Genomic DNA, 25,461 nt, shown 5'->3' on the forward strand with positions numbered 1-25,461 from the left:
TGGTTTTGAACTAATAGACTTCGACTCGTAATAGTTTTGCTTGTTAAGAGAACTTTCTATCAATTTTCTATCAATCTATCAAAAAAAAAATACAAATATTGTATCACCATTACAAAAACATCTTCCTGTGCGTTAGAAACAGCACTAGGACGCCTCTGCCTTCTTACCGCTCTTGATCAGCTTCTCAAAGAAGAGATGGGCTGGAGAAGAGCAGAGGCAGGAGATCCCCTCTGGGACCCGATATCTCCGTGGCTCCGTGCTGTCCCCACGAGCTGCCCGTGGGAAGGCAGGGCGGGCCGCGCTGGGCAGCGCTCGGTGCCTGCAGTGCCGGGAGGAGGCTGCGGGCGCCGCTGTTGACCGAGAGGAGCGAGAGGAAGCTCGGAGCGCTGCAGCCCCGCCCGCTGCGGGCAGGATCCCTTGCCCGCTCCATCGCTGACTCGGCAGACGCCGGCTTAGGATCGTCCCCGCAGTGCGGATCGGTGCTGCAGCGAGGCGGAAGGGCCAGAGGCAGCGGCCGAGAGCGGTGAGCTGGAGAAGAAATTAGAGCAGTAGCGGGAGCCGGAGCGGGTTGCAGATCTGCGGTCGGCGGGGAGAACTGCTCGCTGTGTTTGCGCTGTTCATTGGCCGAGATGTGCGCGGCGGGGAGGCGCTGGGGCCGGCGGCAGCGAGCTCTGCTCTGGGCCGTGCTGCTGGCGGCGTGGGAGGCGGCGTGGGGGCAGCTGCGCTACTCGGTGCCCGAGGAGATGCCCAAGGGCTCGTTCGTGGGCGACGTGGCCAAGGACCTGGGGCTGCAGCTGCCAGAACTCAAAGACCGCGACGCCCACGTTTTTGACACAGGTAGGACACGGTACTTTTTTTTGGACTTGCAGAACGGCCACTTATCTATGATGGAGCAGGTGGACAGAGAAGAAATATGTGCAGCTGTCGCTAAATGTGTTTTAAACTTTGAAATTCTTGTAAAGCGTCCAATGAACATTTACAAAGGGGAGGTAGAAATAATGGATATTAACGATAATCCTCCCAGTTTTCCAGAAAGAAGAAACGTCTTAGAAATCAGCGAGAATACTGCACCAGGTGCTCGCTTCCCATTAGAGAGAGCTCATGATCCCGACATCGGAGTGAACTCTTTACAGAATTACAAATGTAGCGAGAGCAGCTATTTCACCTTGGACGTGAAAACTGGAGGTGATGGTGTGAAATATCCGGAATTATTATTGGTGAAATCTTTGGATCGGGAACAGAAGGCTGTTCATCATTTGATCCTGACAGCCACAGACAACGGAAGTCCAGTGAAATCAGGATCGACAACAATCGAAATAATTGTGTTAGATGGAAATGACAATGCTCCAGAATTTACTCAGTCTGTGTATAAGGTGACCGTGAGAGAAGACATGGCTGTAGGAAGTCGGGTGTTACAGGTCACAGCAACTGACAGAGACGAAGGGCCAAATGCCGAGGTAAAATACTCGTTCTTTCAGATCCCAGAGAAGTTCGACAAGACTTTTAAGATGGATCCAGAAAGTGGAGAAATTGTCATATCAGAGAACTTGAATTTCGAAGAACACGAGTTTTACGAATTGGTTGTGCAAGCTCGGGATGCGGGCGGACTCTCTTCCCACAGCAAAGTACTCATCAAGGTCGTTGATGTAAACAACTACGTTCCCGAGATTGTCGTCATGTCCGTGTTCACTCCGGTTCCAGAAGATACACCGGTGGGGACAGTGATAGCAATTTTCAGTGTCCAAGACAGGGATTCTGGAGCGAACGGAGAGGTGCAGTGCAGCATCAGCGACAGCCAGCCGTTCCGCCTAGAGAAGTCATTCGATAATTATTACCGTGTGGTGACTGCAGAACTACTGGACCGGGAGCAGGTGTCGGAGTACAACGTGACGGTGCGGGCGGCCGACGGCGGGTCGCCGTCGCTGCAGAGCAGCGCGGTGCTGGCGCTGCGGGTGCTGGACGTGAACGACAACGCGCCGGTGTTCGCGGAGGAGCGCTACAGCGCGCGGCTGGCGGAGAACAACGCGGCGGGCGCGCTGGTGCTGACGGTGCGCGCCACGGACGCGGACTGGGGGCAGAACGCGCGCGTGCGCTACCGGCTGGCGGAGGGGCGGGTGCGGGGCGCGCCGCTGTCGTCGTACGTGTCGGTGCAGGCGGAGACGGGCGCGCTGTACGCGCTGCGCTCCTTGGACTACGAGCAGCTGCGCGAGCTGCAGCTGTGCGTGCGGGCGGAGGACGGCGGCGCGCCGGCGCTGAGCAGCAACGTGTCGGTGCGGCTGCAGATCGTGGACGAGAACGACAACGCGCCGCAGGTGCTGTACCCGCCGGCGGCCGCTGCAGCGGCGGCGTGGTCGGGCGTGGAGCTGGCGCCGCGGCGGTCGGAGGCCGGCGCGCTGGTGGCCAAGGTGGTGGCGGTGGACGCGGACGCGGGGCAGAACGCGTGGCTGTCGTACGAGCTGGCCAAGGCCACGGAGCCGGGGCTGTTCCGCGTGGGGCTGCACAGCGGCGAGGTGCGCACGGCGCGCTCGCCGCTGGCCCGCGACGCGGCGCGCCACAGCCTGGTGGTGCTGGTGCGGGACCACGGGCGGCCGGCGCTGTCGGCCACGGCCACGCTGAGCGTGGTGCTGGCCGAGAGCGTGGCCGAGCTGCTGGCCGAGCTGGGCAGCGCGGCGCACGAGGCGGCGGCGCCGGGCGAGCCGGCCGCCAGCCTGACGCGCTGGCTCGTGCTGGCCGTGGCCGCCGTCTCGTGCCTCTTCGTGGCCTTCCTGCTGCTGCTGCTGGCGCTGCGCCTGCGCCGCTGCCACCGCCAGCAGCTGCTGCCGCCGGACAGCGGCGCCTTGCGCGGCGTGCCCGTCTCGCACTTCGTGGGCATCGACGGCGTGCGCGCCTTCCTGCAGTCCTACTCGCACGACGTGTCGCTCACGGCCGACTCGCGCAAGAGCCACCTGCGCTTCTCGGCCGCCAGCTGCTGCGACACCCTCCCGGCCCGCCCGCCAGATGAGGCTTTGGGTGATCTCATCCCTTCAGGAGATCAAGCTACCGAAAGCGGTGGGCAAGTTACCTCTCAGGTACGTTAATTTTTAAACTGTATTTAGTGGACGAGGTGTTTAGGATTTTTAGGCTAGGCACAGCTGATTCACAGGCTTAGAAACTATGTTTTAAGATAGTCATCTACTCATTAATGTCATCTGAAGGAATGCGTGCTGAGTCTGCCTTGTGTGTTTTATGTGCCGTGTTCTTTAACGCTTGCAAGAGCTCTTCTTGCCTAGCTTTCCCCAAGGCTGGAAGGTTCTGTTGCAGGCGTAACTTCATACGGAAATCTTATTCTCTTGGTCCTCTACTGACCGTTCTTTGAAATTGTTTAAATACTTGCTGGCATCTGGTTCCAAGCAATTTAGTATAATTCCCTGTATCAGCTCTCAAATTCCGGTTGAATTCGGGGATCTTGTATCTTGAAAGCCAACACATGGTAGTCCCAGATTTCTTCCATATCCACCTTCAACAAACGAATTATTCAATCCTTCTTAAGGGCATTTGAAGAGACTCGTATTCATTGGTGAAGAATTCCTCTGATCGAGTTTTTTTCCCGCACCTGGGTTTCATGTCTTAGCCTCTGGATTCGATACAAATGGTCGATTACTGTGCAGGCATAGTCTTCGATATAAAGTATACTTATTAGCATATAGATGAAAAAATACTTAAATGCAAAGTACGATTCATCACTATCTTTTTATAGTAAAGCTAATTTTGGAATGCGAGTTAATCTTGAAAACACGGATTTGGCAGTGTTTCAGTGTATGATACATGAAAATGCGTGTCTGGGTTGTTACAGGCAATTCTCCCCATAAAGGAGGCAGTGAATTGACTGCTAAATATTTCAACAGAATTCCCCTGCCCCCATGTAAAAAATCGCATCCATCTCTCGATATCTTGTGGAGATGCTTACAGCCTTGAGTGCTTCTGAAACATTACAAATTCAAATCCACGTCCTGTTCTGACAGAATGTTAATTTCTTACCAGAAGTTGTGTATAGGTTCAGCTGGATGGAAAGGAATTATCCTTCACTTTATGAACTACCACAGTTAGCAGGAAAATATATTTTCCAAAGAGACATGACTGGTCCAGTGAGGATAGCTTGACATTGGCACCTCAGAGACCCAGGACTAGAGAACGTGTCAGAGCAACTCCCTCGAGTAGACAGCGTGGAGAGCTTTCTAACCTCTCCTTATCTTCTGCATAAGGGGCTGTGATGATACACAGCCTTCCTTTAGGATGTTTTGTTGTTATTTTTTGTTTGTGGCTTTGGCGGTTTTTTCTTTACTGTAAAAGAGACGAGGATCTAATAAAAATTAAAAATAAAAGGGGATTTTTGCAAGGAATCTATCTGTTTACTCTTGGTTGTTCAAAAAACCACAGCTGCTGCCGACATTTCCCAGGAAATGTTCTTTAATGCCTGAGACCAGCTATAGTAACTGCCTGTTTAGGATATCAGGGAGTGGGATACACACAGAAAAGTAATTCGGGGTTGGGTTGTATGGATATTGATAAGATGATGCTGAGCTTTGAATGTCAAAAGAGATGGGATCAGGTGTGATGTGACCTCTGTGGTGTTCTCAGAGACTGGAATTACAGCTTCACTTGTCCATCAAAGACCACTGTTCAAAGCTGGTAAGCTCAGCGTTAGCTGGGGATCTCTGCCATCTTAAATGAATCCCCCACCCAAAGCAGTGTTTCAGTGTTCCATCCACGTTGCCTTTTCCCTCATGGAGGCGGCACTATGGCAGCGGGGACACCGAGACCCCACCCTAGAGATCAGTAAGCTGACAGTGGGGGCAGAGACCAAGATCCTGTCGCACATCTGTGAAGAAAATGGAGACGATCTATCCCACAGAAGACTTGTAAGTGTAAGCAATTCAGAGAGCAGGAATTGCTACATGCACGGTTTCAGTACTGATAGATTTTCTGTTTCTCCCACCTGACAATATCTGTACTTTCCAACCCTTCCCGATGCAAGGGAATGCAGGGCAGGACATTCGGGCTGGTTTTTTTTCCTTGAACTCTGCGGTTCTCAGGCACGGACTCAGGGTGTCGCTGTTGGCCAAGGCGGAGAAGCTGCTCAGCCGTCGGCTCCTCCCCGGCGCCCGCGTAGCGCTGCTCCGCACTGCGCAGAGCAGAGAGAAAAGCAGGAACCGCTCCACTCAGCCCGTCCTCCGACCGGCAACAGGGATTTCTTCTATTTATTTCTCTCGAATATTGGTTCAGCTACCCGGAAAGGCTAATTTTTACCCGTCCATAGAATATCCTTCAGGAAAGCACGGAATGGAGGTCAGATCGGCAGCGCAGGGCTGGGCAGGCTCTCGGCGGGTCGCGCTGCTGGCCGCGCTGCTGCTGCTGCTGTGCGTGTGGTGCCGGGCGGCGGCCGAGCGGGTCCGCTACGCCATCCCCGAGGAGCTGGGCAGAGGCTCGCTGGTGGGGCCGCTGGCGCGGGACCTGGGGCTCAGCGCGGACGAGCTGCCGGCGCGCAAACTGCGGATCGTCACTAGTGACGAAAAGCAGTACTTCAGTCTCGAGGAAGATAATACAAATCTGCGTGTAAATGGCAGGATAGACCGAGAGAGCATCTGCGGAGCCGTGTCGCCCTGCATCCTCAGTTTGGAGGCGGTCGTGGAAAATCCTTTCGACATATTTCATGTGAGTGTTACTATCCAGGATATCAATGACAATGCGCCGCAGTTTGACAGAGAATTTGTTACCATAGAAATTATCGAGTCGACGCCTCCTGGGACCAGGTTCCCTCTGGGCAGTGGCAGAGACCCCGACATTGGAGTGAATTCTTTACAAAACTACGAACTTACCCCCAACCCACTCTTCTCCCTCTTAGTGAAGGAGAGCCCTGATGGGACAAAACACGCGGAACTGGTACTGGAGAAAATCTTGGATCGAGAAAAACAAAGAAACCATAATTTGATACTGACAGCAGTGGATGGTGGGGATCCAGTCCGATCTGGGACCGCCCAGATTAAGATTAACGTGACCGACGCAAATGACAATCCACCAGTATTCACCAAAGAAATCTACACGGTTCGACTGATGGAAAACCTGCCAGAGGGCTCCTTAGCTTTTCAGGTGAAAGCGACTGACAATGACGAAGGTACAAATGCAGAAATTACCTACTCTTTCAGTGACATAGCAAAAAATATCCGCCAGCTCTTCAGTCTGGACCCTAGGACAGGGGAGGTGAAAGTTACAGGACCCTTAGATTATGAAGAAAGGAAATACTATGAAGTGAGCGTTGAAGGCAAGGATGGGGGTGGGTTGACAGCACACACCAAAGTGCACATAGACATTATAGACGTTAACGACTATGCACCAACGCTTTCCTTCCTGCCTATCTTGAACCCCATACCCGAAGACTCAGTCCCGAGCACAGTTGTCGCTGTGATCAATGTCAGGGACAGAGATTCCGGAGAAAACGGAGAAGTGAGCTGTAAAATGGACGGAAGTTTGCCTTTCAGATTAGAAACTTCATCAGAGAACACATACAAACTAATAATAGCCAGTGCCCTGGACAGAGAAAAGGTCTCTGCTTACAATATCACCATCACTGTCACGGACCGGGGCAGTCCGCCACTGTCGAGCAGAGCGGAGCTGGTGCTGGAGGTGTCGGACGTGAACGACAACGCGCCGGTGTTCGAGGAGGCGGCGTACAGCGCGTACGTGGCGGAGAACAACGCGGCGGGCGCGCTGGTGCTGCGCGTGCAGGCGCGGGACGCGGACGCGGGCGCCAACGGGCGCGTGAGCTACTGGCTGGCGGGCGGCAGCGCGGGCGCGGCGGGCGCGGCGCCGCTGGTGTCGGTGGAGGCGCGGAGCGGCGCGCTGTACGCGCAGCGCTCCTTGGACTACGAGCAGTGCCGCGAGTTCACGGTGGCCGTGCGGGCGCAGGACGGCGGCTCGCCGGCGCGCAGCTCCACGGCCACGGTGCGCGTCTTCGTGCTGGACCGCAACGACAACGCGCCCAGGGTGCTCTGGCCCGCGGCGGCGGCGGCGGGAGAGGCTGCGGGAGGGGCGGCGGCGCCGGCTTTCGAGGTGGTTCCGCGCTCGGCCGAGGCCGGCTACCTGGTGGCCAAGGTGGTGGCGGTGGACGCGGACGCGGGGCGCAACGCGTGGCTGTCGTACGAGCTGGTGCAGGCGTCGGAGCCGGGGCTGTTCCGCGGGGGGCTGCACAGCGGCGAGGTGCGCACGGCGCGCGCCGTGGGCGAGCGGGACGCGGCCAAGCAGAGGCTGGTGGCCGTGGTCAAGGACCACGGGCAGCCGGCGCTGTCGGCCACGGCCACGCTGCACGTGGTGCTGGCCGAGAGCTTGCAGGAGGCGCTGCCGGAGCTGAGCGAGCGGCCGGCGGGCGCCGAGGCGGCGGCGGCGGCGGCCGAGCTGCAGTTCTACCTGGTGCTGGCGCTGGCGCTGCTCTCGGCGCTCTTGGTGCTGAGCGTGGCGCTGGCCGTGCTGGCGCGGCTGCGCCGGGCCGGGCCGCCCGCCGTGCTGCGCTGCCTGGGCGCGCAGCGCTTCTCGCTGGCCGGCGCCGCCTTCCCGGCCGACTTCTGCGAGGGCACCTTGCCCTACTCCTACAACCTGTGCGTGCCGCCGCCCGCCCGCGCCGTGCCCGAGGCCGCTTGGCCGCCGCCGCCGCCGGTGCCCATCCTGTCGGCGGAGGAGCTTTTGAGTGGGGAGCCTTTGGAGAAGCCGAGCTCCAACAGCAGAGCCGCCGAGGGAGAGCAGCCCGCCAATCCCGACGCACCGCAGGTCTGTGAAACCGTACGCTGTTTTCTTGAGACTTTCTTTACAGGCTTTCTCTTTTCCCCTGGATTGATAACTTTGTCGAGATCTGGACATTATCTGTTGGTCTATACTATTTCCGTATTTACTCCCAAAGGGAACAAGCATCTGGCTCTAATGGTTGAGAAGTTGCATGTTGTTCTAACCCTCTTCTGCTTGTTCTCCCGTTTTTTTAAAGGAGGCTGCTTCACATATTGGAGGTCTAGTGAGGCTGACTGTTTTTTTCCCCTGTTATTCTTTGTCTGATGCAAACCTGTGTATTAATCCTGTTTCCAAAATTTCCGTGTAGTGTCCCACGTTTTGAGAGAATGCTGCTGTAAAAAGGCAGCATTTATGGGACGGATGAGTAATTCCCAGTCATGATTTTTCAAAGGTTTTTTTAACAATTATTTGTCAGTTCAATGAAGAATGCGGATTCTGTTCTGCAGAAAGAGATTTGCTGATTCTGCGTGACCTAGTTCAATAAAGGGAATGAGTACTTTTGGTTTGTGGGTAGGATGGGGCATGTGTTTGCTTGTTATTTGGGGTTTTTCCTGAGATGTGTGTATTTTCAACACGAAAGGAGAAACTACGTGTTGTTTCTCCCTTTTGGAAGACTGTCGAGTGTATTTGGGGATAAGTTTTCTTCAGGAGCGATAGGCGATGTTGCTTAATTATTCCAGTCATTAGTTTTCTCTGCAGTTCTTTCTGCAGAGCCGCGTGTTCCTGTCTTCTCTTTCCTGCTGTTCCCCTTGAATCTTTCTGAACCGTTGCTCTCTTTTCCTTGGGTTTCCCCGGGTGGTGTATGTGGGAATGGCTGGTCCACCTCTCCGAGAAGGGATGAAAGAACGGGGTGATTTCTTCCTCTAAGAACAGGCAATTAGTCATAGCACTTGATTCTGCGGTGACCACAGCTTCCGTTTCCTCTAAGAGGTTTTGCCTGCATCTCTTCAGCTGACTAAAATCGTATTAATGAATAACTGCAATGGGGAATCATAAGAGTGCAGGAGATTCGTGGTTCTTCATGAAGGAATCAGGGAAATAATGCAGATACTAGCTGCCGCAGATTTTTCCTAAGTGGTCTGTTTATCTTGAAAGTGTATCTTGGGACCTGGTTAAAAGCTGGCCACATACTCCTTGTTTAACACTTTTTCGGTCTTAGACTCCAGAAAGACGTTTGTCATGGATAGAAAAGAGACCAGTTCTCCATCCGGAGTAAAAGAAGAGACTGACCGTGCTCTTTTGCGTTAACACTGTTGCAGCAATGGCAGGACTAGTACCATTAGTGGGGCGAGTTAATTTTACTAGTTTTCTTTTTCCATTCCTCCTGGCAGTTCCCACTTATTTTTTTTTAACCATTCTTAATATTTTCTCCATACACAGGTGTAAAAGAAGACTGAGGTCTCAAACGGGGGGAAATATCGTTGTGGGGTTTTGTTTGTTTTTTTTCAGAGCCTATTTTCTTATCTTTTTATAAAAAGAGAGGAGTTTTGACCCTGTGTAGAGAATTCGTTCACTTAGGGGTTTTGTTTCTTTGCTTGTTTGTCGATTCCGCTACCACCCCTCCCTCCCCAGTATTTCTTATCAATGTGTGTTTAAAAGGATAATAAGGGTCTAAAATTCAAATATAGATATCAAAAGTGTAGGAGATTGGCCAATTGACACTTCAGGCACTTGAATCAGCTATACTTGAAAGTTTATCAAAGACCATGAGAGTCTAAGGTGTGCAGCTGTGCTTCTCTTTACGTGCTGCCTTAAAGTATCTTGTTTAAAATGTGCCATAGCTATATGAATACACAATAATTAGAACAAGGTTTTGCTAATGAGTGTCAACCCTTTATATCTTAATTTCTGAGAAAAGCCTCTTCCTGGGATTATAGAATGACCTGATTGAATATAATTGTATAAACTGGACAGGTTCATTTCATGTGCTTTCCTGCCTCCCGGGTAGCTGTAAATAGAGTCGGCACAGAGTGATGAAGTAACCTACAACTATATATCAGAGACGGCTTTCTTTTGCTATCCTTGCGCCGGGCATTCCATCATATCTTCTACAAATATTTGTGATGAAAATTCTGGGTTTATATTACTGTGTTAGGACTCGTAATACTCCGTCCGTCGTATTAAAATAAATTCATTGCATTTCGCTGCGTGCCTGCAGTGCCGGCAGGGGGCTGCGGGCGCCGCTGTTGACCGAGAGGAGCGAGAGGAAGCTCGGAGCGCTGCAGCCCCGCCCGCTGCGGCCCGGCTCTCTCGCGGTCCCGGTGTGTGTGAGTCGCGGTGGAGCAGTCTGGGATCATCCCCGCAACGCGGGGAAGTGCTGAAAGGGATCGGAAGGGCCTGGCAGGACGGCCGGGAGAAGATCGCCGGAGCTACACCGTGAGCCAGATCGGTGAGCGGAGGAGGAGAGCTCCCGACGGTGTTGCGGTGCCGGCCGAGATGTGCGCGGCGGGGAGGCGCTGGGGCCGGCGGCAGCGAGCTCTGCTCTGGGCCGTACTGCTGGCGGCGTGGGAGGCGGCGTGGGGGCAGCTGCGCTACTCGGTGCCCGAGGAGATGCCCAAGGGCTCGTTCGTGGGCGACGTGGCCAAGGACCTGGGGCTGCAACTGCCGGAGATCAGCGATAATACCGTCCGTGTTGTCTCCGAAAGTACGACGCAGTATTTTGCACTGCATGGGAAGACGGGACATTTAGTGATGGCAGAGAGGATCGACAGGGAGCAGCTTTGCCGGCTGGTGGAGAAATGCGTGCTGCGCTGTGAGCTGATAGTGGAGGGACAGATGCAGGTTTACGGCATCGAAGTGGAGATCACGGATATTAACGACAACCCGCCGAGCTTTCGAGAGGCAGAAAAAGACTTGAGACTTAGTGAGACAACAGCCCCGGGGTCGCGGTTTCCCCTGGCCGAGGCTCACGATCCTGACTCAGGCCGGAATTCGCTGCAGAGCTACGAGCTGAGCGGTGACGAGCACTTCTCGCTGGCCGTGCAGGCGGGCCCCGGCGGCGATCAGCGTCCCGAGCTGGTGCTGGCGAAGGCGCTGGACCGGGAGGAGGCGGCGTTTCACGAGCTGGTGCTGAGGGCGATGGACGGCGGCGATCCGGCACGGACGGGCACGGCTCGGATCCGCGTGACCGTGGTGGATGCGAACGACAACGCGCCCGTGTTCAGCCAGGCGGAGTACACGGTGCGTGTGCCCGAGGACGTGCCCGTGGGCTCTGTCCTCGTCGCTGTCACGGCTACGGACTCCGACGAAGGGCTGAATGGGCAAGTGAAATACCGCTTCCATAAAATTTCAGACCGAGCCTCAGAACTTTTTAATCTCGACTCTGAGACAGGAGAAATAACTGTTAAGGACGACTTAGATTTCGAGGAAATCTCCTCCCACGAACTTGAGGTTCAGGCACATGACGGAGGAGAGCTCTCAGATACTGCAAAAGTCGTGATCACTGTAACCGATGTCAATGACAACGTGCCCAAGATTTCGGTGAGGTCGGCTCTTAATGAGATCTCGGAGGATGCCCCTCCGGAAACTGTTGTCGCACTCTTACATGTGCAGGACCGGGACTCGGGGGCCAACGGCGAGGTGCGCTGCTCGCTCGACAAGGACGTCCCGTTCCGGCTGGAGAAGTCCTATGAAGACTACTACCGTGTGGTGACAGCGAGAGAGCTGGACCGGGAGCAGGTGTCGGAGTACAACGTGACGGTGCGGGCGGCCGACGGCGGGTCGCCGTCGCTGCAGAGCAGCGCGGTGCTGGCGCTGCGGGTGCTGGACGTGAACGACAACGCGCCGGTGTTCGCGGAGGAGCGCTACAGCGCGCGGCTGGCGGAGAACAACGCGGCGGGCGCGCTGGTGCTGACGGTGCGCGCCACGGACGCGGACTGGGGGCAGAACGCGCGCGTGCGCTACCGGCTGGCGGAGGGGCGGGTGCGGGGCGCGCCGCTGTCGTCGTACGTGTCGGTGCAGGCGGAGACGGGCGCGCTGTACGCGCTGCGCTCCTTGGACTACGAGCAGCTGCGCGAGCTGCAGCTGTGCGTGCGGGCGGAGGACGGCGGCGCGCCGGCGCTGAGCAGCAACGTGTCGGTGCGGCTGCAGATCGTGGACGAGAACGACAACGCGCCGCAGGTGCTGTACCCGCCGGCGGCCGCTGCAGCGGCGGCGTGGTCGGGCGTGGAGCTGGCGCCGCGGCGGTCGGAGGCCGGCGCGCTGGTGGCCAAGGTGGTGGCGGTGGACGCGGACGCGGGGCAGAACGCGTGGCTGTCGTACGAGCTGGCCAAGGCCACGGAGCCGGGGCTGTTCCGCGTGGGGCTGCACAGCGGCGAGGTGCGCACGGCGCGCTCGCCGCTGGCCCGCGACGCGGCGCGCCACAGCCTGGTGGTGCTGGTGCGGGACCACGGGCGGCCGGCGCTGTCGGCCACGGCCACGCTGAGCGTGGTGCTGGCCGAGAGCGTGGCCGAGCTGCTGGCCGAGCTGGGCAGCGCGGCGCACGAGGCGGCGGCGCCGGGCCAGCCGGCCGCCAGCCTGACGCGCTGGCTCGTGCTGGCCGTGGCCGCCGTCTCGTGCCTCTTCGTGGCCTTCCTGCTGCTGCTGCTGGCGCTGCGCCTGCGCCGCTGCCACCGCCAGCAGCTGCTGCCGCCGGACAGCGGCGCCTTGCGCGGCGTGCCCGTCTCGCACTTCGTGGGCATCGACGGCGTGCGCGCCTTCCTGCAGTCCTACTAGCACGACGTGTCGCTCACGGCCGACTCGCGCAAGAGCCACCTGCGCTTCTCGGCCGCCAGCTGCTGCGACACCCTCCCGGCCCGCCCGCCGCCCGACGAGCCCGCGCCGCTGCTCGGCCACGAGGACCCGGCCGGCGTCCTCCCCGCGGACCCAACCGCTGCACTGGTGAGTTCCTTTGAACCACACTGTTTCATTGACGCTTCCTTTTCCCGGTTCCTTGCTCTTTCATCCCATAGTCTGTATTCTAAATAGAGAAGTGGTGGACGTTGTTTCCCTCCTCACGCTTACACTTCGCAGGACATGGATCTTGATCCCTAAGTCTGTTGCTTACTGGAGGTTCATATCTGCTGTTCCTTATTCATCTCTGTGTTTCAGGCCGGTTACTGCCCCGGTCTGTCCTGGAGTGCACCTTCCCCTTTGCCTTTGCGATCTTGATGTTTCTCCTTTGAAGTGCATGTGGTCAGTGCGCTTGCATATTGCCAGGGTTGAAAAAAACCACTGCGGATTTTGAAGGAGTTGTCCATCTGTGTTGTTTTGCAATGTAAGTCTCTTCTTTACCGAGGCAAGGAAGTATTGAGTGCTTTAGGTGTTCTTTGTATTTATTTGCAACTTCATGGGATGTATTTAAATAACAGGTTATTTATAAACTTATAAATATCACAATGTCAGCTTTAGAAGGAGGAACAGGATTGTTAGTTCCCCACTCAATGCCTGTGCCATAAGCTTGAAGAGTGCTTGGTAATTACTGTATTTCTGCGGGTGCTAATCTCCTGCATTGTTTCTTGGGAGCTTCCAATTGTAGACTATTATCTCTGATACTATCTGATTCGATCCGTGGACGGTGTTGCCCAATTACCCTCGTGCTGAAGGTGTCTTTGAGCTGTTCCTTTTTTTTTTGGTTTGTTTTTTTTTTTTTTTTTTTGTCTGGGTTTTTATGAGATCTGTACATCTCTTATGAAATTGAGAACATTTTACGTTTCCTTGAGTAGTGTGAAAAGGGGATAAATGTCTTTCATGTGTTAATGTTTAACCTTTGTTCTCACAAAACGAGGAGATGTGCACACAACTATTTCAGAGATGTCTGTTTGCAAATGCAGTTTTGATGTTGAGTGGTGTTTGGGCAGGGTGAAACACAGACAAGTGGGTTCATATCAGTTACTTTCCCATTTCTGATGTTCTTCCCAGTGACTGGTGGTTGAATTCTGCCTAGATTGTTACTATGAGCTAAAGGGGGTATGTTGTGTGTCTGATAATGTGTCTGGATATCTCAGCGGAATCAATGCTCTTGCTTGTCACACATTCATGGTGAGCAGTCACTGCAAGATCAGCCAGAGAGTGGCCTGAAGCAGGACAAGAGAGAGTTGGATGTTCCACCTGGCTGGGTGTCTCTTCATGTTGTGATGATTGCCAAAGCCTTGCCACTTACACCAGGTGCCCTTTTCCTGCATCCAGAAAGGGGAGGTCAATCCTCTGATGAATTTATCTGCAAACAATACCCAGGGAAGTGCTAATCTCCTTCAGAAATTCTGTGTGTAAGAACTGCTGCATGAAGCATAATTTTCCCATCTATATGTCCTTCTGTGTCTGGATGTAAAATTGCAACATGGTTGAATTAGGATTTTCTCAGCCTTGACCAACCTTCAAATGTTATAAATGGCCCTTGTTTTTATGAAGTTATTGTTGGTGCTATGTATTGTGTGAGTGAAGGCTGTGAATGCAGAACAAGGAGGACAGAGTCTGTTATATTACCAGGGAAAAAGGTGAACCAAAGCAGTTTTACCTGAGCAATGGTTTGATACTTCTCCCAGTACCAAGAACTGTGCCACCTTTTCTGCAATCCTGGTTTCTCTGTTTTTCAAGGCAGTGGCAGCTCTCTGATCATAGAGCATTTGTCTAATAACTCTGCATTTAGAGAGATGATGCATGGGCATGTGCTGTGAATGTCGGATTTACATTGCTTAGAGAATCACCCTCAGAGATGTCAAAAGTGGTTTCAATAGGATTTTGTAGAGTGCTAGGAATGTAATGGATGAGAGGGTACTTCTGCTAGAAATTCACTTTTCATTTGAAGCATTTACAAGACACTCATTTAATCCTCTCTTATGTCTGATAGGGCTTTTCCTGAGAGTGCTGGTCCTAGGATGTAGACATAAATATGCATTAATTTTTGCAAAGTCAGGTATCTTCTGAAATGGCCATGTGCTGACAAGGAATGATGTTGTCTTTGAGCTGACTTTGAGACTTTAACTGAGCTACCCATAACTTATACCAGCTGGAACATTTTCTATTCTGGTGCATGCATCGGTATTATGATCCTCATTCTCCATAACAGATGTCGTATGGGAAACATGTCTTTCCATGATGTCTGTCTTCAAAGGTAGCTCCCATCCTGCATGCTATTTGACCATGCCAAAGCATTCTGTCGTCAGGGAGACCAGACAAGTTTGCTTGGCTGTGGTTTGAAATGCCTAAAAGGGTGGTGGAAACATTCCGTTTCCCCTATTTGCTGTATTAATCCCATTGTTGTGCTCCTCTGCATTTTCCATTTCTTCACCAAAGAAATTACTTGGAGATCTTTGCCTGTTGACACTAATTTCTCCTCCCTGTGCACCTGCTACATTTGACACAGCCTGAAATGTTAAGCTATAATTTCTTCACTTCTGTGCTCTTGTCATTCCTTCCTTGTTGCTTTTCATGTTCTAAAACTGGGTCTCAGTTTGGCTGACAGACCTGGAAAAGGCGATCTGTTGAAATTAATGGGCTGGGGGGGCAGTTTCTATTACCACCTGAAGGTGTTTAGCTGCCAAGACAAAGACTTTGATATACTTCAGGTTTCATAAAATACTGCTGAACTTCAATGTCCATTTCTTTTTCACTTGCAGTTGACATAAGATCAGTAGTTACATTTGTCCATGGTGCAACTGAATACTGTGAATGCAGAGCAAGCGGTTGAATTCTTACTAGGAAATTAGGGGCATTAATGTGGTTTTGACTGAGGACTTGCTTGATTTCGTGGTGGGCCATTTTTGTCTGTGATCCTGGTTTCCCTGGTTTGAAAGGCAATGGCAGGCCTCTGCTCATAGAGTATTTGTCCAACAGCTCTGCATTTTACAAGGCTGACACCTGGTTAGATGTCATTAATGAATGATTTGGATTGTCTAAAGAACCTCTGTCGGAAGTATTAGCAAAAGTGGCTTAATGTGATGTTGTGCAAGTGTGTCTTTAACAAAGTTTGATGCGTGTCCAGCTGCAATTCAGGGAGGCCTCAAATTGGACCCAAAGAGATCCAAAGATCTCTTCTTGGTAAAAAAATCTCCCTGCCTTGAGGAGCAAGCATGAGAGGTGTCCCCCATGATGGGAGATCATCATCACACAGCCGTGCTGCCTAGCAGGGAGATCTCAGAATGTACATATGGCAGCTTCCACTGGCTTTATGGGATAAATTGTTTGGCTCAGAGTCAAATTGATAAACCAGGAAAGGGTTGAATGAGACTCCTTGTACTCAACACTTTCTTTGTTTGATAGAGGAGCCTGGGAAAAGACCCTTGCACGTCATTCTGCTCCTTGGAGGGTTTTCTAGAGGTATTCTTCCCCAGCTTTGACAAGTTTCTAATTCCTATATGAAACCTCTATCTAAATTATATCTCCCTGGAATGTTGCAATAGAGAGTTTGTTCCAAGTTGTATGAACACTTCATTTTATGCATTTTTCCCCGGGAAGGTCATGCTTCTGTTCCCCTGGATTTGGACAGTGCTTTAGCAGTTGAAGCTCTGAGAGGAGTTGTTTGTTTTTTTTTTATTCACAGAAAATACTTACTTTGGTCACCTAAGAGAAAATTCCATGTGTGGGGATGAAGAAACATAGTGTAAAAGAGCCTGTTTAATTTTCTCACAAAACGTAGCTTGAGAAAGAGGCCCATTATAAAGCCTTTAAAGTCAGGTTTTCTTACCCCCCATGGTCCAGAGTAAGATCTCAGGATGTCGGTTGCAGCTGGACACTTCAAAGCCTTCCAGGTGCTCTTAGAAATGAATTTCTGGAGTCAAAGTGAAAACTGAGCTGTCCTTCTGGTGAGAGTCTCTGAAAACACACTTAATGAATCATTGCCTTGCTCATATGATTGTTTTTTCTTTCTCCTCCCTATATGTACGTTTAATTAGAAGTAGTGGCAAAACTTCATTTGCCAAGGCCTTGTTCTTTAGTGTCCGTTTAGGCAGGTTGTAGCTGGTGAGGATGGCAGGAGATGAGAGTGCCTGACCCTTGAGTTCTAGTTCTGAGTGAACAGATGTAAACATGGCCTTGGAGTTAGTCACAATTTTGTGGAACAGTGTGTGTGATAAAAGAAATTAGATTCCCCATAGTGAATTATTTGATGACCATGTCACTGTTAGATGACCACTCCTCTTTTAGTTGTCCATTTATCATTACTGTGCTTTTGAATAAATAAAATTCTTCTCAGAATGGTGGTGATCAGACAGCTCTATCTCCTTGACGTGCATGATCATGATGCATTATCTTCTCATGAGGTACTTTTATTAATGATGAGGTCATAAATAAACCTGAAATTCAAATAGGGTTTAAGAGAAATGAGAATGATAATGTATGGGTAGAATGATTTATAAATGGGTAGAATAGTTTATAATTCCTGTGGAAGCACTGGTGCATTTCCAAAACCAGAACCCACTACTACATAGTCCAAAGTAAGACTTCACAGTCTCACCTGCTCGTTCATGCACTAGTGACTTTCAGGTGCCTTGTAAAACATCTTTTAAGGCAGAGATATGAGAATGCAGCTGTGTATTCCAGGAGTCCACTATTTCCCTCAGAGAGGCCAGTCACAGATTTTGGTTTTCTTTCTAAATACTTAGAAATGAAGGAGTGATTTGAGCTTCTGCTTTGCCAAAAAGACCTGGTGAAGAGCACTGGAACACAGTCTCATCCATTGTTGATTTCTAGTGGGTAACAAGCATAAAAAAGATGAAGGAGCCTTATTCCATAGCAGCAGGCACCTCCGGACCCCTTCTGCCAAGCTCCAGAGCAGAGTACAGATTGTAGAGCACAGATGGCCAGTCCCACCAACCTGGAGATTTTTCTTATTTCTTGGGGACTGCAGGACTACGTTCTTTTCTGTGTTATTTCCTACACTGTGCAGGCCAGGATTTCTCACAGTAGGGCACAATCAGCGTCATGTGGGGCAGTGGGAGGTTTTTGGGTTGGAATCTTTGGGTTATTAAATGCTAGGAGGCCTTATTGTTCTGAAAAAAGCAAAATCTGGAGCTTGTTAAAGTCACCCAGTGGAGTTAAAAGACACCTAGCAACGTTCTGAATTCAGTGTAACCTTAGCCCTCTTGGCTTCAGCGAATTTCCAGGTTCTCTGGGTGTGAGTCTTTAAGGGACAGTTGTGGCAAAGCAAGTGAAAATAATAGACCCACGATACCTTCCTCAATAAGGTCATATGGAGTTTTGGATTTGTGTATGAGTCATCAGAAATCACTGTAGAATTTTCAGTTGATCATGCTGCTGTTGGATGGGCTTACCAGATGATAATGCCTTTGTCTAAAAGCTTCCCAAATCAAAGCAGGGGAAATATTGTAACAATTCTTAGGATAGACCTTGAAGTTTTAAGCGTCCACCAAGACCACTGAGGGTTTGTCCACATTAAAATGTAGTAAGTATCAGGATGTGCATAGGGCAGAGCCTGCACAGCCCTGTGCTTTCTTTTCCAGACTTTGGCAAGTATGTACAGTGACAGGGGTCTGAGTGAAGCTCCAGTACCTTTGAACTTAACATCTCTCCTTCGATGTTAATTGTTGTCCAGAATCAGAACCAGACCTGAGCATTTCAGAGTAATGTGAGCTCATTTGCGTGTACTTCAGTGTCAACTGAGGGAGGGAAGGTGAAATACCAGGAAAGATTGAGAAGACTTCCGAATTTGCTATGAAGAGATATACAGGGTATGGAAAAGAGATGAGAATGGGTTGTGCAAATTTACATTTTGCCTGTCTCTTGTTGTTGCAACTTCTCACGGTAAAGTACCCATAAGAGGGAAGGTGCCTTGCACGCAATGAAAATGAATTTTAATAAGGCGGCTGCAGTGTCGCGGCGGCGCCTCCGGGTGTCGCTGTTGGCCGCCGCCGAGCGCCGCTGGAGCCGCCGCCGCCGCAGCGTCCTGCCCCCGCAGGCTGCTCGCTCGCCCGGCGCCGGCCGCAGCGGCAGCGGCACCGACAGCAGCAGCGGCGGCGGCGAGAGGCGGCCCGAGCGGTGTGGGTGGCTTTCAGCGGTGTCTGTTGTGGGCGGCGAGAGCGGCTGGAAGGGAGGCAGGGCAGCGGCAGGAGGCAGGAGCGCGGCGAGCGCAGCGGGCAGAGAATGGCGGTGAGGCGGCGGCAGAGGCTTGGGCCGGGCGGCGGGCGAGCGCTGCTGGCCGCGCTGCTGCTGCTGCTGCTGTGCGTGTGGTGCCGGGCGGCGGCCGAGCGGGTCCGCTACGCCATCCCCGAGGAGCTGGGCAGAGGCTCGCTGGTGGGGCCGCTGGCGCGGGACCTGGGGCTCAGCGCGGACGAGCTGCCGGCGCGCAAGCTGCAGGTGGCGTCTGGCGGCAAGAAGCAGCTGAAATACTTCACGGTGAATGAGGAGAACGGGAACCTGTACGTGAACGAGAGGCTGGACCGGGAGGAGATGTGCGGCGAGTCGGCGACCTGCTCCGTCAGCTTCGAGGCGCTGGTGCACAACCCGCTGAACGTTTTCCACGTCCAGGTAGATATTCAGGACGTGAATGACAATGCGCCCGGATTTCAGAGAGACAAATTTCAGCTGGAGATCAACGAGTTTACTTCTCCCGGTGCCCGTTTTGCCGTGGGCAAGGCTGACGACGCGGACGTGGGTAGTAACTCGCTGCAGGGCTACGAGCTGGAGACCAACAAGTATTTTACGGTGGAGGTGAAGGAGAGCCAAGACGGCAGCAAGTCTGCGGAGCTGGTGCTGCGCCACTCACTGGACCGTGAGAGCGAGCCGAGCCTGCGGCTGACGCTGACTGCACTGGATGGCGGAGACCCGCCCCGGACTGGCACGGCCCAGCTGTGGATCAACGTGACGGACGCCAATGACAACCCACCCGTGTTCGCGCAGGACCGGTACCGCGTCAGCCTCCGCGAGGACACGCCTCCAGGAATGGTTGTATTGAATGTCTCAGCCTCCGATGCCGATGCCGGCACTAACGCCCACATCACCTACGGGTTCGGGGAAACGCCGGCCAAGGTACTCCAGAAATTCTTTATAGAAGCCGAGACTGGGGCGATCACGCTAAAAGAGACACTGGATTTCGAGCAGACGCGAGGATACACATTGTTGGTGGAGGCAAGAGACGGAGGTGGTCTGGTGTCGCACTGCAAGGTGGAGGTGGAAGTGCTGGATGTTAACGACAATCCACCTGAGATCACGCTGCTGTCGGTGTCGAACCCAGTGCCCGAGGATTCGCCGGTTGGCACCGTGGTGGCTCTCCTGAACGTGCACGACCCAGACTCTGGCGAGAACGGTCAGGTGTTGTGCGAACTATCGGGAGAGGCGCCGCTGTCGATCGCGGCGTCGTCGGGAGGCTCGTACAAGGTGGTGACATCGGGCGCGCTGGACCGCGAGCAGGCGTCGGAGCATCGCGTGACGGTGGTGGCCCGGGACCGGGGCAGGCCGGCGCTGTGGAGCAGCAGGGAGCTGGTGCTGGAGGTGTCGGACGTGAACGACAACGCGCCGGTGTTCGAGGAGGCGGCGTACAGCGCGTACGTGGCGGAGAACAACGCGGCGGGCGCGCTGGTGCTGCGCGTGCAGGCGCGGGACGCGGACGCGGGCGCCAACGGGCGCGTGAGCTACTGGCTGGCGGGCGGCAGCGCGGGCGCGGCGGGCGCGGCGCCGCTGGTGTCGGTGGAGGCGCGGAGCGGCGCGCTGTACGCGCAGCGCTCCTTGGACTACGAGCAGTGCCGCGAGTTCACGGTGGCCGTGCGGGCGCAGGACGGCGGCTCGCCGGCGCGCAGCTCCACGGCCACGGTGCGCGTCTTCGTGCTGGACCGCAACGACAACGCGCCCAGGGTGCTCTGGCCCGCGGCGGCGGCGGCGGCGGGAGAGGCTGCGGGAGGGGCGGCGGCGCCGCCGGCTTTCGAGGTGGTTCCGCGCTCGGCCGAGGCCGGCTACCTGGTGGCCAAGGTGGTGGCGGTGGACGCGGACGCGGGGCGCAACGCGTGGCTGTCCTACGAGCTGGTGCAGGCGTCGGAGCCGGCGCTGTTCCGCGTGGGGCTGCACAGCGGCGAGGTGCGCACAGCGCGCGCCGTGGGCGAGCGGGACGCGGCCAAGCAGCGGCTGGTGGCCGTGGTCAAGGACCACGGGCAGCCGGCGCTGTCGGCCACGGCCACGCTGCGACGTGGTGCTGGCCGAGAGCTTGCAGGAGGCGCTGCCGGAGCTGAGCGAGCGGCCGGCGGGCGCCGAGGCGGCGGCGGCGGCGGCCGAGCTGCAGTTCTACCTGGTGCTGGCGCTGGCGCTGCTGTCGGCGCTCTTGGTGCTGAGCGTGGCGCTGGCCGTGCTGGCGCGGCTGCGCCGGGCCGGGCCGCCCGCCGTGCTGCGCTGCCTGGGCGCGCAGCGCTTCTCGCTGGCCGGCGCCGCCTTCCCGGCCGACTTCTGCGAGGGCACCTTGCCCTACTCCTACAACCTGTGCGTGCCGCCGCCCGCCCGCGCCGTGCCCGAGGCCGCTTGGCCGCCGCCGCCCCGGTTCCCATCCTGTTAGCGGAGGAGCTTCTGGGAGGCGAGTCCTGCGGAAAGCCGAGCTCCAACAGCACTCTATCGAGGAGGTGCCTGCACCCCACGCGCCGCAGGTCTGTGAAACCGTAAGCTGTTTTTGAGCCTTCTAACAGGCTTCTCTTTTCCCAGAGAATACCTTTCCCCCAGATAAACTTTTGTAGAGATCTGGACATTACCTGTGGTCAATACTATTTCAGTATTTACTCCCAAGGGAACACGCATCTGCTCTAATGTGAAAGTTACATCTGTTTAACCCTCTTCTCCTTGCCCTCCTGGAGAGAAGGCTGCTTCACACATTGTTCGTCTAGTGAGGTGACTTTTTTTCTTCTGTTATTCTTTGTCTGATGCAAACCTGGTTTAATCCTGTTTCCAAAATCACTGTGTAGTGTCCCATGTTTTGAGGAATGCTGCTTCAGAAGCACCATTGATGGAGATGTGTATTTCCAGTCACAATTTCAAACGTATTTAAAATTATTTGTCTGTTCAATGAGAACGCAGATTCTTGCTCTGCAGAAGTGATCTGCTGATTCTGCGTGACATAATCAGTAAAGGGAACTACAGTTTTGGTTGTGTAGGATGGGCATGTTTTTGCTTGTATTTGGAGTTTTCCTGAGATGTGTGCATTTTCACCGAAGGAGAAAATACAGGTGTTTCTCCTGCTGGAAGAGTGTCGTGTATTTGGGAATAATTCCTGAAGAAGTTTTCTCAGAGTGGTAGGTGAGGTTTCTTAATATTCAGTCATTATTATCTCTCCAGTTCTTTTTGCAAGCTGCGAGTTTCTCTCTTCTCTTCTCTGTTCTGTTCTGTTGTTCCCTTGAATCTTTCTGAACCGTTGCTCTCTTTTCTTGAGTTCCGGGTAGTGCATGCGGAATGGTGGCCACTCTTCGAGAAGATGAAAGAACGGGTGATTCTTTCTAAGAAAAGACATTAGCTGTAGCATGATTCGGTGGTGCCCACAGCTTCGATTCATCTAAGAGGTTTTGTCTGCATCTCTTCAGCTGACTAAAATCCTATTAATTAGTACCTATGATGTGAAATCAAAACAGTGCAGGAGATTGGTGGTTCTTCATGAAGGAATCAGGGAAATAATGCAGATACTAGCTGCCGCAGATTTTTCCTTAGTGATCGGTTTATCTGAAAGTGTATTTTGGGACCTGGTTAAAAGCTGGCCACATACCCTTGTTTAAGACTTTTTTTGTCTTGGACTTCAGAAAGACTCATTTCTCATGGACAGAAAAGTGACAGGTTCTCCATCCAGCCATCGCAAGTAAAAGAAGAGACTGACGCTCATCTTTCTGTGGTCACTGTTGCAGAATGGCAGGACCTGATACCATTAGTGGGGCGAGGCATTTTGAAAGTTTTCTTTTTCCATTCTGGCTCGTATTCCCCCTTCTTTTTCTTTTTTTTTTTTTTTTTTTTTCTATTCCTAATATTCCTTCATACACAGGTATAGATGAAGACTGAGGTCTCAAACGGGAAAAATGTTTTTTTTTTGTTTGTTCAGAGCCTATTTTCTTATTCTTTTTATAAATAGAGAGGTGTTTGGACCCTGTATAGAGAATTCGTTCTCCTAGGGGTTTTGTTTCTTTGTTCGTTTGCTTTTTGGTTGGTTATCAGTACCAACCCATCTCTCCAGTATTTCTTATGCATGTCTGTTCAAGAGGATAATAAGGCTCTCAGATCCAAATATATATATCAAAAGTGTAGGAGATTGCCGTTGACACTGAATTAGGCATTTGAATAAGCTACATTGAAAATTTATCAAAGACCATGAGAGTCTAAGGTGTGCAGCTGCGCTTCTCTTTTCCCGCTGCCTTAAAGTATTTTGTTAAAATCTGCCATAGCTACATGAATACGCAATAGTTAGAACAAGATTTTGCTAACGAGGTCAACCCTTTACATCATAACTTCTGAGAAAATAAATAAGTTCCTGGAATCATAGAATGAATTGATTGAATATAATTACATATAACCTGGACAGGTTATTACAGAGATTTTCTGCACCCTGCATAGCTGTAAATAGAGTTGGCAAAGAGTGATAAAGAAACTACAGCTGTATATCAGATTTTCTTTCGCTACCCTTGTGCCGGTTATTCCATCATGTCTTCTACAAATATTTGTGATGAAAGTTCATGCTTTTGTATTACTCGTAATACTCGGTCCGTGTATTAAAATAAATACGTCGCATTTCGCTGCGTGCCTGCAGTGCCAGGAGGGGGCTGCGGGCGCCGCTGTTGACCGAGAGGAGCGAGAGGAAGCTCGGAGCGCTACGGCAGCCCCGCCCGCTGCGGATCGGCTCGGTCGGCTGCTCGCTCCCTGCCCGAACCTGAGGTCCCCGATAGTCCCCGCGGTGCTGGTCCATTCTGGAGCCAGGTGGAGGCACCGGCAGCGCGGCACGGCTAAGAACCTGGAGCATTGAGTGGGAGCGGGATGGATCGGCGGAGCTGCGGTGCCGGCTGTTCGGCGGCCGAGATGCGCGCGGCGGGGAGGCGCTGGGGCCGGCGGCAGCGAGCTCTGCTCTGGGCCGTGCTGCTGGCGGCGTGGGAGGCTGCGCGGGGGCAGCTGCGCTACTCGGTGCCCGAGGAGATGCCCAAGGGCTCGTTCGTGGGCGACGTGGCCAAGGATCTGGGGCTGCAGCTGCCGGGACTCAGAGACCACGGCTTTCGAGTTGTCTCTGAAAGTCGTACGCAGTATTTCGCTCTGCACGGGAAGACGGGACATTTAGTGACGGCGCAGAGGATCGACAGAGAGCAGCTGTGCCGGCTGGTGGAGAAATGCGTGCTGCGCTGTGAGCTGATAGTGGAGGGGGAAATGAAGTTTTATGAAATAGAAGTGGAAATCACGGATATTAACGACAACGAGCCCAGCTTTCGAGAGATGGAGAAAGAATTGAGAGTAAGCGAGACAACAGCCCTAGGGTCGAGATTTCCCCTCCGAGAAGCACAAGACCCAGATTCGGGCCGTAATTCGCTGCAGAGCTACGAGCTGAGCGGTGACGAGCACTTCTCGCTGGCCGTGCAGGCGGGCCCCGGCGGCGATCAGCGTCCCGAGCTGGTGCTGGCGAAGGCGCTGGACCGGGAGGAGGCGGCGTTTCACGAGCTGGTGCTGAGGGCGATGGACGGCGGCGATCCGGCACGGACGGGCACGGCTCGGATCCGCGTGACGGTGCTGGACGCGAACGACAACGCGCCCGTGTTCAGCCAGGCGGAGTACACGGTGCGTGTGCCCGAGGACGTGCCTGTGGGCTCTGTCCTCGTCACTCTGAAGGCCACGGACGCCGACGAGGGTCTGAACGGGCAGGTGAAATACAGCTTCCATAAAATTTCAGACCGAGCCTCAGAACTTTTTAATCTCGACTCTGAGACAGGAGAAATAACTGTTAAGGACGACTTGGATTTCGAGGAAATCTCCTCCCATGAACTTAAGGTGCGGGCATATGACGGAGGAGAGCTCTCTGACACTGCAGAAGTCATGATCACTGTGACCGATATCAATGATAACGTGCCCAAGATTTCGGTAAGGTCGGCTCTTAACGAGATCTCGGAGGACGCCCAGACGGGAACTGTTGTAGCTCTGCTGCACGTGAAGGACAGGGACTCGGGGGCCAATGGTGATGTCCGCTGCTCACTCGACGAGGGCGTCCCGTTTCGACTGGAGGAGTCTTTTGACGACTACTACCGTGTGGTGACAGCGAGAGAACTGGACCGGGAGCAGGTGTCGGAGTACAACGTGACGGTGCGGGCGGCCGACGGCGGGTCGCCGTCGCTGCAGAGCAGCGCGGTGCTGGCGCTGCGGGTGCTGGACGTGAACGACAACGCGCCGGTGTTCGCGGAGGAGCGCTACAGCGCGCGGCTGGCGGAGAACAACGCGGCGGGCGCGCTGGTGCTGACGGTGCGCGCCACGGACGCGGACTGGGGGCAGAACGCGCGCGTGCGCTACCGGCTGGCGGAGGGGCGGGTGCGGGGCGCGCCGCTGTCGTCGTACGTGTCGGTGCAGGCGGAGACGGGCGCGCTGTACGCGCTGCGCTCCTTGGACTACGAGCAGCTGCGCGAGCTGCAGCTGTGCGTGCGGGCGGAGGACGGCGGCGCGCCGGCGCTGAGCAGCAACGTGTCGGTGCGGCTGCAGATCGTGGACGAGAACGACAACGCGCCGCAGGTGCTGTAC

At 53.8% G+C, this 25,461-nt stretch overlaps 4 protein-coding genes across 4 annotated transcripts in view; all 4 read left to right on the forward strand.

Annotated features, from left to right (window-relative positions):
* Positions 1-629: 629 nt before the first annotated feature.
* LOC135453883 (protocadherin gamma-A10-like) lies at positions 630-3,077 on the forward strand. The gene has a single exon (XM_064725346.1). It carries the CDS (start codon positions 630-632, stop codon positions 3,075-3,077), a length of 2,448 nt encoding a protein of 815 aa, XP_064581416.1.
* A 2,160-nt stretch (positions 3,078-5,237) lies between these two features.
* The window catches only part of LOC135453826 (protocadherin gamma-C5-like), a 157,793-nt gene continuing 137,569 nt past the window's right edge, over positions 5,238-25,461 (forward strand). Inside the window, exon 1 of the mRNA XM_064725235.1 lies at positions 5,238-7,797. Coding sequence (XP_064581305.1) covers positions 5,320-7,797 — 2,478 coding nt within the window. The 5' untranslated portion in view covers positions 5,238-5,319. The remainder of the gene's footprint in view (positions 7,798-25,461) is intronic.
* Positions 10,076-12,650, forward strand: LOC135453828 (protocadherin gamma-A10-like). The gene has a single exon (XM_064725249.1). The coding sequence runs from the start codon at positions 10,249-10,251 to the stop codon at positions 12,523-12,525; it is 2,277 nt and encodes a 758-aa protein (XP_064581319.1). The 5' UTR covers positions 10,076-10,248; the 3' UTR covers positions 12,526-12,650.
* Positions 18,728-21,283, forward strand: LOC135453659 (protocadherin gamma-B5-like). The gene is given in 2 exon segments (XM_064724913.1): positions 18,728-20,919; positions 20,921-21,283. Coding segments are annotated over 2 exon segments (2,394 nt in total). The 5' UTR covers positions 18,728-18,888.

Source organism: Zonotrichia leucophrys, chromosome 13 (genome assembly GCF_028769735.1).
Source record: "Zonotrichia leucophrys gambelii isolate GWCS_2022_RI chromosome 13, RI_Zleu_2.0, whole genome shotgun sequence".
NCBI lineage: Eukaryota > Metazoa > Chordata > Aves > Passeriformes > Passerellidae > Zonotrichia > Zonotrichia leucophrys.